The sequence below is a fragment of the Salvelinus fontinalis genome, chromosome 8, assembly GCF_029448725.1.
Source record: "Salvelinus fontinalis isolate EN_2023a chromosome 8, ASM2944872v1, whole genome shotgun sequence".
NCBI lineage: Eukaryota > Metazoa > Chordata > Actinopteri > Salmoniformes > Salmonidae > Salvelinus > Salvelinus fontinalis.
In genome coordinates this window covers 13,292,306-13,309,978 of record NC_074672.1, presented here as the reverse complement: position 1 = coordinate 13,309,978, position 17,673 = coordinate 13,292,306, and the positions used below count along the sequence as shown (strand labels likewise).

At 40.6% G+C, this 17,673-nt stretch overlaps 1 protein-coding gene across 6 annotated transcripts in view; it reads right to left on the bottom strand.

The window, feature by feature from the left end:
* The window catches only part of LOC129860614 (hepatocyte nuclear factor 4-alpha-like), a 31,146-nt gene that overhangs the window by 3,576 nt on the left and 9,897 nt on the right, over nucleotides 1–17,673 (bottom strand). Inside the window, exons 1-5 of one of the 6 annotated variants that reach the window (XM_055931195.1) lie at nucleotides 15,428–15,714; nucleotides 2,408–2,582; nucleotides 2,041–2,165; nucleotides 1,282–1,388; nucleotides 832–987 (exon numbers count right to left, since the gene is read on the bottom strand). In XM_055931195.1, coding sequence (XP_055787170.1) covers nucleotides 832–987; nucleotides 1,282–1,388; nucleotides 2,041–2,165; nucleotides 2,408–2,582; nucleotides 15,428–15,680 — 816 coding nt within the window. In that variant the 5' untranslated portion in view covers nucleotides 15,681–15,714. Of the gene's footprint in view, nucleotides 1–831; nucleotides 988–1,281; nucleotides 1,389–2,040; nucleotides 2,166–2,407; nucleotides 2,583–4,138; nucleotides 4,438–15,427; nucleotides 15,715–17,673 lie in introns of those variants that run through there. The other 5 variants (XM_055931193.1, XM_055931194.1, XM_055931196.1 and 2 more) reach the window with 5 other exon arrangements.

Here is a 17,673-nt window from a genome sequence, read left to right as displayed (position 1 = left end):
TTCTTCTAATGCCTCTTAGGGTTCCCCTTAACCAAAAAGTAACTAAAAGTAATCAGATGACGTTACTGAGTACAATTTTGGACACATAACTAGTACATGTAAAGGATTACATTTAGAAAGTAACCTACCCAACCCTGGAAATATTATACCTCTTATGCCACTTATACCTAACCATTAAACAAGGAAGCTTTCCCACCACCTTTTAGGTCACAGAAGAGCTGACCAGAGTCAAGTAAGTGTGTGAAGATACACCTGTTGGATCCCTCACTAATTCAATTTCAGCAAATCAGTTACCAAGCCCTGGTCATCACAGTGTTAATGATTCTGGAATGGTTCTGAGCACAGATAGAACTTTCAAACCAGCTCATCATATTGTAACTGGTGATTCAAATACATTAACCCCTTCTTTGGATTTGGAGGTCTTTACAGCAGCAGCACTCCCTACTCAAAATGCTGATTGGAGAGATGTATATTCAATGGACACATAGCTTTAAGTTGTTCTTTTTAGGAATGACAATAATACTTTACTCCAACATTCTTTTTTTAAATCCCAGCCCCCGACCCCACAGGAGGCCTTTTGCTTCTTGCTAAGCCTCCATTGTAAATATAACTGTTGTGCTTAATTGACTTGCCTGGTTAAATATAGGTTTAATAAAATACTTGAATTATCTATCAGACTGGATTCTGCCCTATATTGCAGGCTTTTTAGTCCAAAACAAAATGGCCCATAAAGTGCAATACCCCAGAATAAGAGTAGTATGGTTTAGTCCAACCTAGTTTAGTCCAGTCCAGTCCAAGTCTATCACTGTAAAGTCTAGTGCAATGTCTTACCTGGTCATCCAGAGGCAGATCACAGAAGGCAGGGATGTACTTGGCCCATTCTACCAGCACCAGCAGCTGCTGTTTCATTGATTCACACACATCTGTGACGGTCGCTATCTTTTTCGTCCTGATGTCACCATTCAGTATGGGCCCAGGTGAGGATATCTACACACACACACACACACACACACACACACACACACACACACACACACACACACACACACACACACACACACACACACACACACACACACACACACACACACACACACACACACACACACACAATAATAAATACATGTGTGTTCTATTCATAGACAAATTATCAACACCACTTATTTAACCAAAATAAATTCAATTTCAATACAACTTTTTACCCATTCTGGGGCAATTTAAAATGACTTTAAAATGACTTACAATGATTTCGATCGAAATAGCCATATCCATGTGCCTTACCTGTCTTGAGAGTACATCTGCCTGGATGAGTGCATTGATAGATGGTAAACTGCTGTCTTCATAGCTAGATCTTCTGGTGCTGATTCTGTCTCTTTCGTTCTGTACAGCTGAGAAACAAATAAACCGTAGCTATCGGAATAGAATAGATCCTTTATTATCTATTGTTCACCAGAAACTGTTCAGTCAAAGCACTCCCCATACTGCCATTCTGACTCAACTTGTCAAACCTACAAAGTCATACAACTCAAATATGCCATTCTTTTCATAATAAACGGTGCATACAATATTATCTGACACTCATTAACAATTATTATGGGGATATTATCATTGACTCATATTAGCATTGACTTCGAGGGAGACAAAAGTCTCCCAAGGTTGTTGTGTTTATCAGTATGTGTGGCTATAATTCCCCCACAATTCCCCCACAGTACTGTTTGCTCAGCATAAGCTGGTCATAGACTTTAGTGCATCATGGAGTCAACATTAACAAAGTGCTGGCCTCCTGGCTCTTGCAACATACCTCATGAGCAGTCCCAATGGCTCTGCTCGGCTCTACAATGCTACGATAGGGACTGGCTGATAAAAATGGGACGTTCTAGTTCTAGGATATCCTTTACCAGAGATTATAAAATAACTGCTAGTGTCATCACGTTCTTGTACAAAAAGTAGAGACTGAGCATAATACGTACTACCACAATATGACCACATAGGCCTCAATCATCTCAATCATTTTTTCACTCTTTCACTCTTGTAAATTACCATTTGAATGAAGTTGAATGAATTGTATACCTTCTTTTTTCATGCCAGCTCGAAAGCATTTCTTCAATCGACAGTATCTGCATTGATTCCTTTTGTCTTTGTCCACAATGCACTGTCTGTTGAACCTGGAGAAGGAAGTTAGAAAGAATGCTTTAGATGAATTGTGTTGCAGTAGAGAGAAAACTGTTGTTGAATATGCCAGTGTCATTATTGCAACCGTCTGTATAAGTCATTCTTTCATTGTTATCTCTGGCTCTAAAGGCATAAATCAGCAATTGCAACTTCACTGTCATTATTCTTGCCAAATGGACCGGAATATGGTGGTTCTGTTGTTTGCCCTTGCGTATAATGTACTGTATATACGCACCTGCATGAGTACATGTGGTTTTTGCGAACACTCCGGCGGAAAAAGCCTTTGCAGCCGTCACAGCTAGAGGCCCCGTAGTGCTTGCCCGTGGCCCTGTCCCCACAGATGGCACACAGGGCGACCGCCCCGAGGTGGTTGGCTGTGTTCATGTTGGCACTCTCAGCCGGTGAGGAGTCTGAAACAACAGACAGAGAGATATTGTGGGTGCTACACTATGTAAAGCATTTTGAGCTGTGGAAAAATGCTATATCAATCCAGTCTTCCTCTTCAGGTCAGGAGGTCTTTGGGTCATCAATGTTTGACTTAGGGAAGAGGATGTGTATGTGTGCAGTGGGATAAGTAGTTACTAGACATTTTTGATGACAATGAAATATTTCACAGCTTGGAACTTTTTGGAAGTTAGCCTGTGAGTATAGGGATGGATGGTGTGGAGTGACTAGTTGAAAAGAGTTAGAAAGGCTTGAGCTGGAGGAAATGTTATGTGATGCTGAAATATTTGTTACTTTTAGCAGAATGTTTGCTATAAAACGTGAAAAAGTCATGTTTCGACTCGTAGCTCTCTCAGTCCTCATATTTATTGACTAATTGATCAATATAATGACTGAATATTATATTCAGTCATTAACTTAACATATTTTCGAAGCAAACAGACACTTTGATTAGTTTAGTTTAAAAGTTGAGAACAACCGGCATCAAGTGATTACATTAAATTCGGTCAGTGTCATTGCTGATTGATCAAATGGGCTAATACGGCTATGATCAGGCTATGGTCTATTACAGTAGTATTTACTGTCTATCTGAGTAGTAGCTGAAATCCCAGTCAAGGTAAACAGTAACTGATCCAGGATTTGATTACCTCTGAAAACGCAATCACTGGAGACAGGCAGTCTCACCCTCCCTCAAAGTCATCAATGAGATGACTGGTTCAATCAATCATACAGTATGGAAGGTTTCTGCCAACACTTTACATTGAGTTACTCACAGTTATACCTGTGTAGTAAAGCTGTAATTATACTGGTAAAAACATTTATTGTTGAAATAAACTACACATATACAGAGTATGCTGTACTGTATGCTGTATGCTGTATGCTGTTTACGTATCATAAACAATCTGAATATGTATGTGTATAAGCCTGTACAATGAGTAAGGAATAACACAGATGATATTGGCCATGCAATTCGATTGTCTTTCAAGGGTCATTGCCTTTTCTTCCTCAGAGGAAATTGTTTAATTTCAGAATCAAGTTCACAGCTGAATGTCATGGGAGACTAGAAAGGCCAATGTTTCACTTTCAAAAAAACTATCATGCTGTCAAAGAACTCTGAGAAATGCTTTTCTTATTGAATGGACCTCGAAATGCGTGGGAACATAGATGCATGTAACAAGAGAGTGATGTCCATGTCACTTAAATCATATAGTGAATATCTATTTGTTGTAACTCTATCTTAGGTCAAATATACAGTCTACAAGTTACAACAGGATAAGGTCATTCTCTACCAAACAGTTGTTTCACCACCAAATCATCCAGATGCATTGTGTGTATTGTGCAAAAACCCTGAATGTTTTACTATTGCAACAAAAGGTGATCATATTATCAGAAAAGCACATTCTCATCCTTTTGCATCCAATACAAGATTGGACAAATGACAGCTACTTTTGATGACATCAACTAAAACTTTAGTAGCCAAAAGTCTCAAAGTTCAACCAGGCAACGTATGACTCTGACTCACCTGTGCCCATGGAGAGCACTTGCATGTTTTCAAATTCCAATGTGGTGTAGGCTGGGTCCAGGGCGTCACTATAGTCTGCCATGTCCATGTCTACCAGTGCTTTGGACAAACAAATTCCCTCTCAGCTACCTGACAGTTGATCAAAAAGACTTGTCCATGAAGCTAAGTGCCTTCCCTTCTCACCCCCCCCCCCCATATTTGGCCAGGCTCCTCCTCCTAAAAGTAAAAAGAGATACCCCTATGCGATGGGGACAGTCTCTCCTCCAGAGCTCTGGAGGACGAGGCCATGAGAAGCCTGGGTCAGACTGACAGGAGGAGCTTCCTCCCAGGCTCCCAGGAGGGGTGGGGTGGAAGTCTGGTTGATGTTTAACTAGACTCCTTCTCTATTGGAGAATCATGGTTGTTTTTCTCTCAAACATAACTCGGATCTCTCACTCTTTTCCACATCTCTCTCTCTCTCTCTCTCTCTCTCTCTCTCTCTCTCTCTCTCTCTCTCTCTCTCTCTTTCCCTCTTTCTCTTTCCACCTTACTGTCAGTAATGGATCAACAATTATATCATGAGAGACATAAAATGAATGTTGAATCTCAGCCAAATCATTGTGCTTTACTTGCTTGAAATCACCTCTTGTTGTTTCCTGCCATTTTAAAACCATAAAATAACTAAATGTCTTTGACCAAAGAATTGTAAGCTCAACTTGTAGGCCAAGGCATTCTTAGCCAACGCCTTCATCAACACTCTCAACCAACGCTCTCAACCAGCTTCACCTGGAATACGTTTCCAACAGTCTTGAAGCAGTTCCCATATATGCTGAGTACTTGTTGTCTGCTTTTCCTTCACTCTGCGGTCCAACTCATCCCAAACCATCTCAATTGGGTAGAGGTCAGTGGATTGTGGAGGCCAGGTCATCTGATGCAGCACTCCATCACTCTCCTTCTTGGTCAAATAGCCCTTACACAGCTTGGAGTGTTGGGTGTGTTCGGTCATTGTCCTGTTGAAAAACAAATGATATTCCCACTAAGCGCAAACCAGATGGGATGGCATATCACTGCAAAATGCTGTGGTAGCCATGCTGGTTAAGTGTGCCTTGAATTCTAAATAAATCAACAACAGTGTCACCAGCAAAGCACCCCAACACCATCACACCTCCTCCATGCTTCACGGTGGGAACCACACATGCAGAGATCATCCGTTCACCTACTCTGCGTCTCACAAAGACATGGCGGTTGGAACCAAAAATCTAAAATTTGGACTCATCAGACCAAAGGACAGATGTCCACCGGTCTAATGTTCATTGCTCGTGTTTCTTGGCCCAAGCAAGTCTCTTCGTATTATTGGTGTCCTTTAGTAGTAGTTTCTTTGCACCATGAAGGCCTGATTCATGCAGTGTCCTCTGAACAGTTGATGTTGAGATGTGTCTGTTACTTGAACTCTGTGAAGCATTTATTTGGACTGCAATTTCTGAGGCTGGTAACTCTAATGAACATATCCTCTGCAGCAGAGGTACTCTGATTTTTCCTTTCCTGTGTCGGTCCTCATGAATGCCAGTTTCATCATAGCGCTTGATGGTTTTTGTAACTGCACTTGAAGAAACATTCAAAGTCTTATGTATACCACCCCTACCTTGTCACAACACAACTGATTGGCTGAAACGCATTAAGATGGAAAGAAATTCCACAAATTAACTTTTAAAAATCACACCTGTTAATTGAAATGCATTCCAGGTGACTGCCTCATGAAGCTGGTTGAGAGAATGGCAAGAGTGTGCAAAGCTGTCATCAAGGCAAAAAGTGGCCATTTGAAGAATCTCAAATCTCAAATATATTTTGATTTGTTTAACACTTTTTTTTTCTTCTGCAATGTAGAAAATAGTAAAAAATAAAGAAAACCTCTTGAATGAGTTGGTGTGTCCAAACTTTTGACTGCCACTGTACATCCACATGTAAAATGCCTCTGGTAAATCTCAGTTAATTCTTGCATATTAAACCAGATAAATAACTATTGCTGGGGGAAAAAATGGTTGCCTTTATGTAAAAGAGTTAATTGTTTCACAAAATTCTGTACGCACATAACAAAGTAGTGTGACCCAACTCTTCAGAAACTTTTTTGTTCAAAGAAATTGCTCCTTAGTCAAATGTAAAGCTTTTTAAAGCGCTGTTTGGTCACTAATGTCATTGGTTTGTCACCACTATCCGGCATCCGCCCAGTACCCTGCCCTGAACTTCAGTCACGGTCACTAGCCGGCTACCACCCGGTTACTCAACCCTGCACCTTAGAGGCTGCTGCCTATGTACATAGACTTGGAACTCTGGTCACTTTAATAATAGAACACTGGTCACTTTAATAATGTTTACATACTGTTGTACCCATTTCATGTGTATATACTGTATTCTAGTCAAGGCCATCCTATTCAACTAATGCTGTACATATATTATTCTATCCACGTATTCTTCAGATATACTACATATTCTATCCACATACTGTCCATAATGTCTACACATCCCATCCCATCACACACACACACGCACGCATGCACGCACGCACGCATGCACGCACGCACGCACACACACACACACATATATATACAGTGCATTCTGAAAGTATTCATAGCCCTTGACTTTTTACACATTTTGTTATGTTACAGCCTAATTCTAAAATGGATTAAATAATTTTTTCCTCTCAACAATCTACACACAATACCCCATAATGAAAAAGCAAAAACAGGTTTTTATAAAAAATGTCAAATGTATTCTAAATATAAAACTGAAATAACACATTTACATAAGTATTCAGACCCTTTACTCAGTACATTGTTGAAGCACCTTTGGCAGCGATTACAGCCTCGAGTCATCTTGGTTATGACGCTACAAGCTTGGCACACCTGTATTTGGGCAGTTTCTCCCATTATTCTCTGCAGATCCTATCAAGCTCTGTCAGGTTTGATTGGGAGCGTTGCCGCACAGCTATTTTCAGGTCTCTCCAGAGATATTCGATCGGGTTCAACTCTGGCATCTAGCTGGTCCTTGTGTATCAGATGTATAATGTACTCTCCATGCATTGTGTTTTCTCATAATAAATCACTTCGGCCAGGGATCCCAGTTGAGCATCATTTATTTCTGCTGTTGTTAAATGGGAAACAGCACGTTAGTTGTGCAGGACTTAACAGTGTTGATGGCTGTCGATGGCAAAATCCCTTGCATCACATTTTCATACTGGGGAACAAAATACAAAAATACAATACAAAATATAACATGTGTAAATACCTGTTGTTAAATGGGAAACAGCACGTTAGTTGTGCAGGGCTTAACGGTGTTGATGGCTGTCGATGGCAAAATCTGTAGCATGAAGACAACTGTGTTAGCCGTGGCTTATGTGACCGTGACATCAGTGTATGCTAGCTAACACAATTATTTACAGCAATCATATGCCAAAGCACATCCCAGAAAGCCCCTCAATCCCTAACAGGTACCAAATACCCACACATGTATAAAATCAGTAACGTACAGCAAACTTGTACACATTGTAAAATAGAAAATAGAAAACAGTATTCAGAACGTGACCTACCCCTTGCATCACATTTTCATACTGGGAAGACCTGACGTTCACGATCTCCCCCTATCTGCAAGCGGGGCCAATCACAACACCCCTTATTGTCATCAGAGTTGAACTAACCAATAAGAATGCTTGAACATCAAATACACATTTCTTTAGAGGCAAGTGGAAACATAACCAACCCTGTTACACTTGGCCTCTAGCTGGACCACTCAAGGACATTCAGAGACTTGTACCGAAGCCACTCCTGCGTTGTCTTGGCTGTGTGCTTAGGGTCGTTGTCCTGTTGGAAAGTGAATCGTCACCCCAGTCTGAGGTCCTGAGCGCTCTGGAGCAGGTTTTCATCAAGGATCTCTCTGTACTTTGCTCCATTCATCTTTCCCTCGATCCTGACTAGTCTCCCAGTCCCTGCCGCTGAAAAACATCCCCACAGCATGATACTGCCACCAACATGCTTCACCGTAGGGATGGTGCCAGGTTTCCTCCAGAAGTGACACTTGGCATTCAGGCCAGAGAGTTCAGTCAGACCAGAGAATCTTGTTTCTCATGGTCTGAGAGTCCTTTAGGTGCCTCTTGGCAAACTCCAAGCGGGCTGTCATGTGCATTTACTGAGGAGTGGCTTTGGTCTGACCACTCTACCATAAAGGCCTGATTTGTGAAGTGCTGCAGAGATGGTTGTCCTTCTGGAAGGTTCTCCCATCCCCACAGGGGAGCTCTGGAGCTCTGTCAGAGTGACCATGGGTTCCTGATCACCTCCCTGACCTAGGCCCTTCTCCCCCGATTGCTGAGTTTGGCAGGGCGGCCAGCTCTAGGAAGAGTCTTGGTGGTTCCAAACTTCTTCCATGTAACTTTCCCCAGATCTGTGCCTCGACACAATCCTGTCTCGGAGCTCTACGGACAAATTCTTCGACCTCATGGCTTGCTTTTTTCTCTGACATGCACTGTCAACTGTGAGAACGTATATGGACAGGTGTGTGCCTTTCCAAATCATGTCCAATCAATTGAATTTACCACAGGTGGACTCCAATCAAGTCGTGGAAACATCTCAAGAATGATCAATGGAAACAGGATGCACCTGAGCTCAATTTCGAGGCTCATAGCAATGGGTCTGAATACTCACAGTACCAGTCAAAACACCTACTCATTCAATTGTTTTTCTTTATTTTTACTATTTTCTACATTGTAAAATAATAGTGAAGACATCAAAACTATGAAATAACACATATAGAATCATGTAGTTACCAAAAAAGTGTTAAACAAATCAAAATATATTTGATATTTGAGATTCTTCAAAGTAGCCACCCTTTGCCTTGATGACAGCTTTGCACACACTTGACATTCTCTCAACCAGCTTCACCTGGAATGCTTTTCCAACAGTCTTGAAGCAGTTCCCACACATGCTGAGCACTTATTGGCTGATTTTCCTTCTTTCTGCGGTCCAACTCATCCCAAACCATCTTAATTGGGTAGAGGTCGGGTGATTGTGGAGGCCAGGTCATCTGATGCCGCAATCCATCACTCTCCTTCTTGATCATTCCAGGTGACTACCTCATGAAGCTGGTTGAGAGAATGCCAAGAGTGTGCAAAGCTGTCATCATGGCAAAGAGTGGCTACTTTGAAGAATCTCAAATATCAAAAATATGTTTAACACTGTCCCGCCCTGACCATAGAGAGCTTTTTATTCTCTATGCTGGTTAGGTCGGGGTGTGACTAGGGTGGGTCATCTAGGTAATTATATTTCTATGTTGGCCTAGTATGGTTCCCAATCAGAGGCAGCTGTTTATCGTTGTCTCTGATTGGGGATCATATTTAGGCAGCCATTTCCCCTTTGTGCTTTGTGGGATCTTGTTTTTGTGTAGTGTCTGTGAGCACTGCATTTTCTTCACGTTTCATTTGTTCATTTATTGTTTTGTTTTGCTTTGAGTTTCACATAGTAATAAAGATGTGGAACCCAGATCACGCTGCGCTTTGGTCCAGTTATTATGACGATCGTGACAAACACTTTTTTGGTTACTACATGATTCCATATGTGTTATTTCATAGTTTTGATGTCTTCACTATTATTCTACAATGTAGGAAACAGTAAAAGTAAAGAAAAACCCCTTGAATGAATAAGTGTGTCCAAACTTTTGACTGGTACTGTACCAAATAAGGTATTTCTGTTTTTATTTGTAATACATTTGCAAACATTTCTAAAACCTGTTTTTGCTTTGTCATTATGGGGTATTGTGTGTAGATTGATAAGGAAAAAAATGTATTTAAAACATTTTTAATAAGGCTGTCGCATAACAAAATGTGGAAAAAGTCAAAGGGTCTGAATACTTTCTGAATGCACTATATGTGTGTGATGGGTTGTATAGAAATTATGGACAGTATGTGGATAGAATATATAGTATATCTGAAGAATACGTGAATATTACTCTTAATTCCATTATTTTACTTTTTAGAGTTGTGTGTATTGTTGTGTATTGTTAGATATTACTGACTGTTGGAGCTTGGAACACAAGCATTTCGCTACACCCGCAATAACATCTGCTAAACATGTGTATGCGACCAATACAATTTGATTTGATTTGGCAGGAGCCTATGTTTTTAGGACCACATTGGGATTGGGATACGAGTCTCAAGCCCTAACGAGTTCATTTTGGGGAAAGCAGGCATCGTATTAGAAAGCTTTCAGCAGGATTTACCAAATTAAAGTGGCTTAACAAGAATGTGAGAACAGAACGCGCAACACTTATATAAAGCAACTGATTTTAGAAAGAAAAAATGTTGCAGAATACGCAAATATGCTGGCCCCACTGTGTAAGTAAATATGACATGGTAAACAGCAGTCTTGTATTTGAAGGAAGGTGCCAGTACAAAGCGATAGGTCAATGATCTTGGGTTCACCGAGACCTCAGAGCAGTAAAACGCAGGCTGGTGGAGTTGATAACTACCCACCCAGAGCATATATAGGATTCAGCAAATAAAATCTTCTTCCGAATCAAAACATTCCTGTGGTTAAGTCACAGTGATCCGCCTGAGAGTGTAGAGAAGATCAAGTGAAAATGTTAGAATTTGATTGTCCACTACAACCAGTCAAATGGATGAACACCGATTTAGAATCACAAAGAAAATGTCACTGAAGAATCTTCACACTTCTTTGAGCTTGAGATAGGAAGATGTGTAGCCTGCCACAAATTGTTTTATCAACGGATGACACGAGGTGGTCAAATAGAACATGCGACTAATCTACGGCCTCGCCAGAGCTTCTAGGTGTATATCATACAAGTAAGTCTGAACAGAGGTCATTACAATTGATTACTTCTCCACATCTTTGGTAGACACAGACTCTAGTGGAACACCCATCAAGTGCCCATATTTGTTCATGTTTGCTTGAGCACCACGGCAGTAATGATCATGAAGCACTTCGGTTGAGTTCCAAACAGCACTCTATTCCCTATATAGTGCAGTACTCTTGGCCAGGGCCCATAGAGCTCTAGTCAAAAGCAGTGCACAAGGGAATAGGGTTTGGGCCACATACAAAAGACTGTTGGAACGCCCCTCAAGTGGCCATATTTGCTCAATCACCACGGCGGTAATGATCGTGAAGAACCAGAAGGTAGCGAGAGGGAAATCTGTGTGACGGAATGAGGGGAATGAGTCACTTAGAAGAAATCTTATCTCCTTAGCCATTAAACGTCTTTATTATCGCAAGCTCCCATCTTAATTTTCTGTGAACTCGTCCAAGAACAGTCATATACTGCTCTATAAAGTGTAATCTGCAAGGTTAAGGTTTTCTTATTCACACTCAGGCAGTGACAGACTGTTCAGGTATAGAAAGATACTGATAGCTACTTTTTGGATCCTCACCTTAAACTGACATACCTTGCCTACGTTTTAGTAACTTTCAGTATTTTACTAATGATCATTTATCTCATGTTGTGCAAATGGGAGATTTTTAACTAAATGTGGGAGTTCTGGATAATATTGATTATTTGCATGACTTCCATGTCATTTACATGCTGCTAACACGATTCCATGTCATAGTATGCTAAATATAATTGTCAATGATCATTTATCATCTTAGTAACTATATGATCTGTCATGCTTTTTCAAATATGGAGAGTGCTATTATATGAGGTCGTATGTTTAACATTAGTTCCTGTTAACCTGTATGTCGTACATTCCCACGGCACAGAAACGGCAACGATGGGATGGGCAGAGCAGGGGGTTATCATAGAGCAGCCAAAGTAGCCTCCTGAGTATCTTATCACAGAGTAATCAGAGAAGCCTGCTGATTTAACTAGTTCACTTTAACCTGTTTTAACCTGCACCGGGCACAGACCCTAACACAACAGTCAGAAGACTAGATCTTTAGCAGTAACATGCAGTCCATATAAACGCTCAAAGTGAAATTTCTTCCAGACAAATCGTTTATTTCTGTGAAATACACAGACATTTGTTTTTCAACAAGGTTATTACATTTTTTTATTTTTTATGAAGGGTTAACATGATGTTACGTGTTCCCTCAGGCTCCCTTTTGACACAGGCAGTCCTCGTCACACACATATGAAGTAGCCATGTTCATCTGTGTATGACGTGTGTATGGAAGTCCTGTCCTGTCAGTCTTATAATCAGTCACCCAAACAGCCCGAGACTAAAAGTCAAAGGACTGAATGCTGATGAGAACACTAGTGTGTTTCTCCCCTTTGAAACTAACTTCAAACTCCAGTTGTGAACAAAGTCCTGTCTGTCTTCTGAATAGGAATCTGAATAGTCCGACCACTGACCAAACTCCATTTGTTAACCACTGCCTATTTGTACCTTCCACTGAATGACTCTTATTCACTCCACACGTCCGATCCCAATGGAAAGAGCTAGGGAGGATAAAAACTAATAACTGGAGGTAACAGCTGGGGGGAAACCAAGAGTCAATGATATTTGGAATATACTATATATGAGAACATATTCTTTTTAGGAGAGCTTCAGCGCAGGGAAAATGTAAGTGTTTTTGATGTGTGTACGATACAGTGCTGTAGATATTGATAAGAAGAGTGGAAGCGAGAACAAGGAGGCAATGTGCTCGTTGCAGCATATTTTAGGCCAGTGTTGAGCCTGCGCTGCTCTGTCTGTCTGGGTGTTAGATGTAGGAGATACCATGTGAGTAGTAGTAGTGTCATGGCAGGCGAAGACCTTGTCAACAGATGATAACTATCTGCAAATCACACATCTTGTGCAACTACAAGCCCCTTCGGCTGACCAGTGGGATTATCACTGTGTCTGTACTGTTGGAAAATTGTTGACTGCCTGTCTTCGTGTTGACATTGGTTGAAATGATTCTTATATTTTGTGTTTTAGTGGTTGCTTTAGTGTTGATGATACAATTGAAATGTTATGTTTACAAGTGACTTGACTTGATTGTCCTCCCCTCTGTTTTAGCTAGCACTGACCAAGACTTATACCTCGTGCCTTGTTTGTTAAAACGTACAGAAAAGAAAAAGTTCATTTTTCCAGATAAGCTGAGGTGAAACACGTTGTTTTGACTCAAAACAATTTTGTGCAAATGTCTGGAACAACATTGAAGCTAAAACTTGCAGTGGTAGTAGACTCCCAGAGGCCTACACAGTAGGAACATGTTACTCTTTTCAATGTGCCTTTATTTTTTAGACAGCTTTTAGTCTGCCACCTCAGGTTGGAGCAGAGAACCACAGAGAGTTATGATTGTGGCACCAATAGTCAACTTCAGAGATTTGAACGTGTATAATTTGGTCCAGAGCTTTATCATTGATTCAAGTACAGAGGAGGAAACCAAAATGAAAATAATGCTATGTAGGCCTTGTGCTATCCACATGATTGACCTTTCAATTACTCTCATCAAATCCACAAACTTGGAAGTACTCAAAGTCTCATTGTGGGATTTACAGCAAGAAAATGTGAAAATGCATGCATCTTCATATGAAAAAGAACTGAGATTGTTCAAATAGTTCTCTGAATCAACTGAAAAGTTATCATAGTCCTGACCCATGGCTGTTTGTTCTTAGGGTAATGATAAACTACTAGGATCTAATTTTGCTCAGCCCCCATAACCCCAATGTTATTGGGCAATAAACACATTTGCAAATAGAGCTTAAAATTAGCTAGAAATCGAGGAAGATTATTCCTTGCTCACAGTCCCACACTCCAATTTACCACAGAGAAATCCTATTTATTTGTCACTGGAAATCTCAAAAAAAATACAAGAGACTCATATTCTTGTAAAAGTAAGGTTTAGACTTCCACTAGGTAATCATAAATCATTTGTTAAAGCAAGATTCTCTACAAAATAAAACATTAAAAACAGTTGAAGTTAGAAAACTTCTTCACTCTGTTTGTAGATAACTTTCAACAGTCAAGGATTTTACATATAAAATGTAGACTACCGTCTACATGCAAAACCTTCGAAACTAAAACAGACTGCCATTGGAATATATTCTTACACATCCACCCCTAGTTGTTTTTTCCACCATGCGAGAGGAAAACTCAAGTAGCCCCATGTCTGTACACTAAATAAGTAAACAATTGCATCAATAAACATTTAGCGCGATGCTCCACGTAAATCAATTACAGTGTCTTGATAAAGCCCTTTAATCATTAACCGCTGTTTTGCTGAGAATTCATTTTGCCTCTTCCTAGCCCAATCCTATCTGTCAGCACACGGCTGCCATGGCAGGTTATCTCTGTCTGCTGTAATAGGTTCTTTCTTCTGTCATCAACCAATCAATAGTCATTTGACCTCATGATCAGGAAGAAAACACAAGATACTATAAGAAAAGGATTTCAACCTTATCCTTCATCTTCACAAGAATGGTTTTAAAATGAACAAATACCTAAGTAGCATCAGAAGCTAGACAGCAACTGACATTGGTGCCTCTTTCATAAACTCAACATTCAAACAAACTCATTGGCCCCATTATGACAGTTCATCACCCTTTCACCTATATTCTACTGACTGAGCTTGATGAACAGTTCAACTCTATTGGGAGTTGAAATAGGAGGCGTAATTGATGAGAAGGCCTAATGTAGGCCTAATGATGAGGTAGATGTCACAGACTGACCCGTATAATAGAGAAGGGAATCACTGGGTTGCAGTGCCACCTTGTGGACAAAAGATGCAGTATCCCATTATTTTTGTAGGTGATAGTTGCCCAAGAAGACAACTTTGCGGGTGACGTTCAACTTTCAGAGCAAATTAATTAATCGGCAGTTTTCCCAATTTTGTTTGAATAATCTCAACATAGAAGGTAAAATGATACACAACAACAATAATACACTGTATAACTTTACCTTTTACATGACCAATATGGTATCACCACATCAATAACTACGGACCTGTAATCATGTGTCCATCTTCATACACAGCAAAAATTATCAAGTCAGAATGTGTTAATTCAACTAACGAACGACACGAATCTTCGTTCTGCGAGCAATCCGTCCACAGCTTTACTTCGACTGCTCTTGGAACACAGTCCCATGGTTTGAAACGTAAACAAAGAGACAAGTTGCTTGTTGTGTGGTGGAGTTAATCTACCATACGCACTGATGAAATTCCTCTCTCTGTATCCATCAGCTATGTAAAAGTATGTGTAACAGGTCATATGGTCAATATCTGTTGAATGGTTGTATTCGGAAAGTTATGGTGCTACAGTACTACAGTCATAGCACAACAGTTTTAGAACTACAGAATACTTGTCTGTTACATGTGTTCCTGACTGTACCTGGAGTGGTGAGGTGACCGTGCAGTGTTCCATGCTTCTCTCCATACATCCTCCTGACTGTGGATAGCTGAGCCCTGACAGTGACCAGGCCCAGTGACGAGACCGTAGACCAATCAGCCTCTCTCTCCCCTCTCACTGGGAGCACACTACAGTGCTCACCCAGGCCCTGCCCGGCCCTACACGAGTGTGTGTGGGAGTTTGTGTGTAAGGGACGGAAGCTATGGGGCTGTAGCTGGTGGGGATGTAGGGCCATAAGCTAAGCCACTTACCCAGTGTGTGTGTGTGTGTGTGTGTGTGTGTGTGTGTGTGTGTGTGTGTGTGTGTGTGTGTGTGTGTGTGTGTGTGTGTGTGTGTGTGTGTGTGTGTGTGTGTGTGTGTGTGTGTGTGTGTGTGTGTGTGTGTGTGTAGGTTTTTGTACCTTATCAGGACCCCAGTGTCCTAACAATTCACCCAAATTTCCTGATAAGGAAGGAAAACATTTTTGAAAACTGTTTTGAAAAGTCTGTGTGTGTGCGTGTGCGTGTGCGTGTGCGTGTGTGTGTGTGTGTGTGTGCGTGCGTGTGTGTGTGTGTGTGCGTGTGGGGGGGATAATCCTATAATGCCTGGCACAATGAGATTTGATTGGAGTGTAATACCCCCATCCACGCACACTGCTAATGGGGAGATCTGCTTACCTGGCTTTAACACTAACACTAACACACATCTAAATGTAAATGTGTCTGTAATTTTGTGTGCTGCTATTTTGGCTAGGTCTCTCTTGTGAAAGAGATTGTTAATCTCAATGAGACTCATTTTGTAAAATATAGGTAAAATAACAGAAATAAATAATAACATCTAGACCGTGTTAACTTATTATATGAGTTGAGCCCAGGTCTTAAAAAGAAATGCCAGTCTCAGTTTGACTTCTATGGTTAAAAATAAAGGATAAATAAAACATATGCACCACTGTTCAAAAGTTTGCGGTAACTTAGAAATGTCCTTGTATTTGAAAGAAAAGCTAATTTTTGGTCCATTAAAATAACATCAGTCTCAACGTCAACAGTGAAGAGGTGACTGGGAGGCTGACCTTCTAGTCAGAGTTCCTCTGTCCAGTGTCTCTGTTCTTTTGCCCATCTTAATCTTTTATTTTTATTGGCCAGTCTGAGATATGACTTTTTCTTTGTAACTCTTGTCTAGAAGGACAGCATCCCGGAGTCACCTCTTCACTGTTAACGTTGAGACTGGTGTTTTGCGGCTACTATTTAATGAAGCTGCCAGTTGAGGACTTCTCAAACTAGACACTCTAATGTACTTGTCCTCTTGCTCAGTTGTGCACCGGGGCCTCCCACTCCTCTTTCTATTCTGGTTAGAGCCAGTTTGCGCTGTTCTGTGAAGGGAGTAGTACACAGCGTTGTACGAGATCTTCCGTTTCTTGGCAACTTCTCTCATAATAGCCTTCATTTCTCAGAACAAGAATAGACTGATGAGTTTCAGAAGAAAGATCTTTGTTTCTGGCCATTTTGAGCCTGTAATCGAACCCACAAATGCTGATGCTTCAGATACTCAAATAGTCTAAAGAAGGCCAGTTGTATTAATTCATTAACAGCACAACAGTTTACAGCTGTGCTAACATAATTGCAAAAGAGTTTTCTAATGATCAATTAGCCTTTTAAAATTATAAAATTGGATTAGCTAACACAACGTGCCATTGGAACACAGGAGTGATGGTTGCTGATAATGGGCCTCTATAGGCCAATGTAGATATTCCATACAAAATCTGCCAATTCCAGCTACGATAGTCATTTACAACATTAATCACGTCTACACTGTATTTCTGATCAGTTTTATTTTATTTTAATGGACAAAAAAAATGCTTTTCTTTCAAAAACAAGGACATTTCAAAGTGACCCCGAACTTTTGAACGGTAGTGTATATGAGGAGGAAAAGTTCAAGCATGTAGCCTATCCAAGCAAAGAGAGCTGTCATGAAATAGCTGAAGAATGACGAATGAGATGGTTTTGAGATGATGATTAGAGAGAAACAGGATTTGTCTGTCTGTGAACTAAAGCATAATCTACTGCTGCAGATTAGAAAACTCTCCACTTTAGAACTGTGTTGTGCCCAGTGTCTCTTTCCAAAAACCCTTCATTCACATCCTGTCATTCTCGTTAGAGAGATTTGTTTTCATTTTGATTGATGACAGTATGTACTACTGTAAACTGAAGTGATTGACACTATCAGCATTCACAAGCACTGCCTCCTAGCAG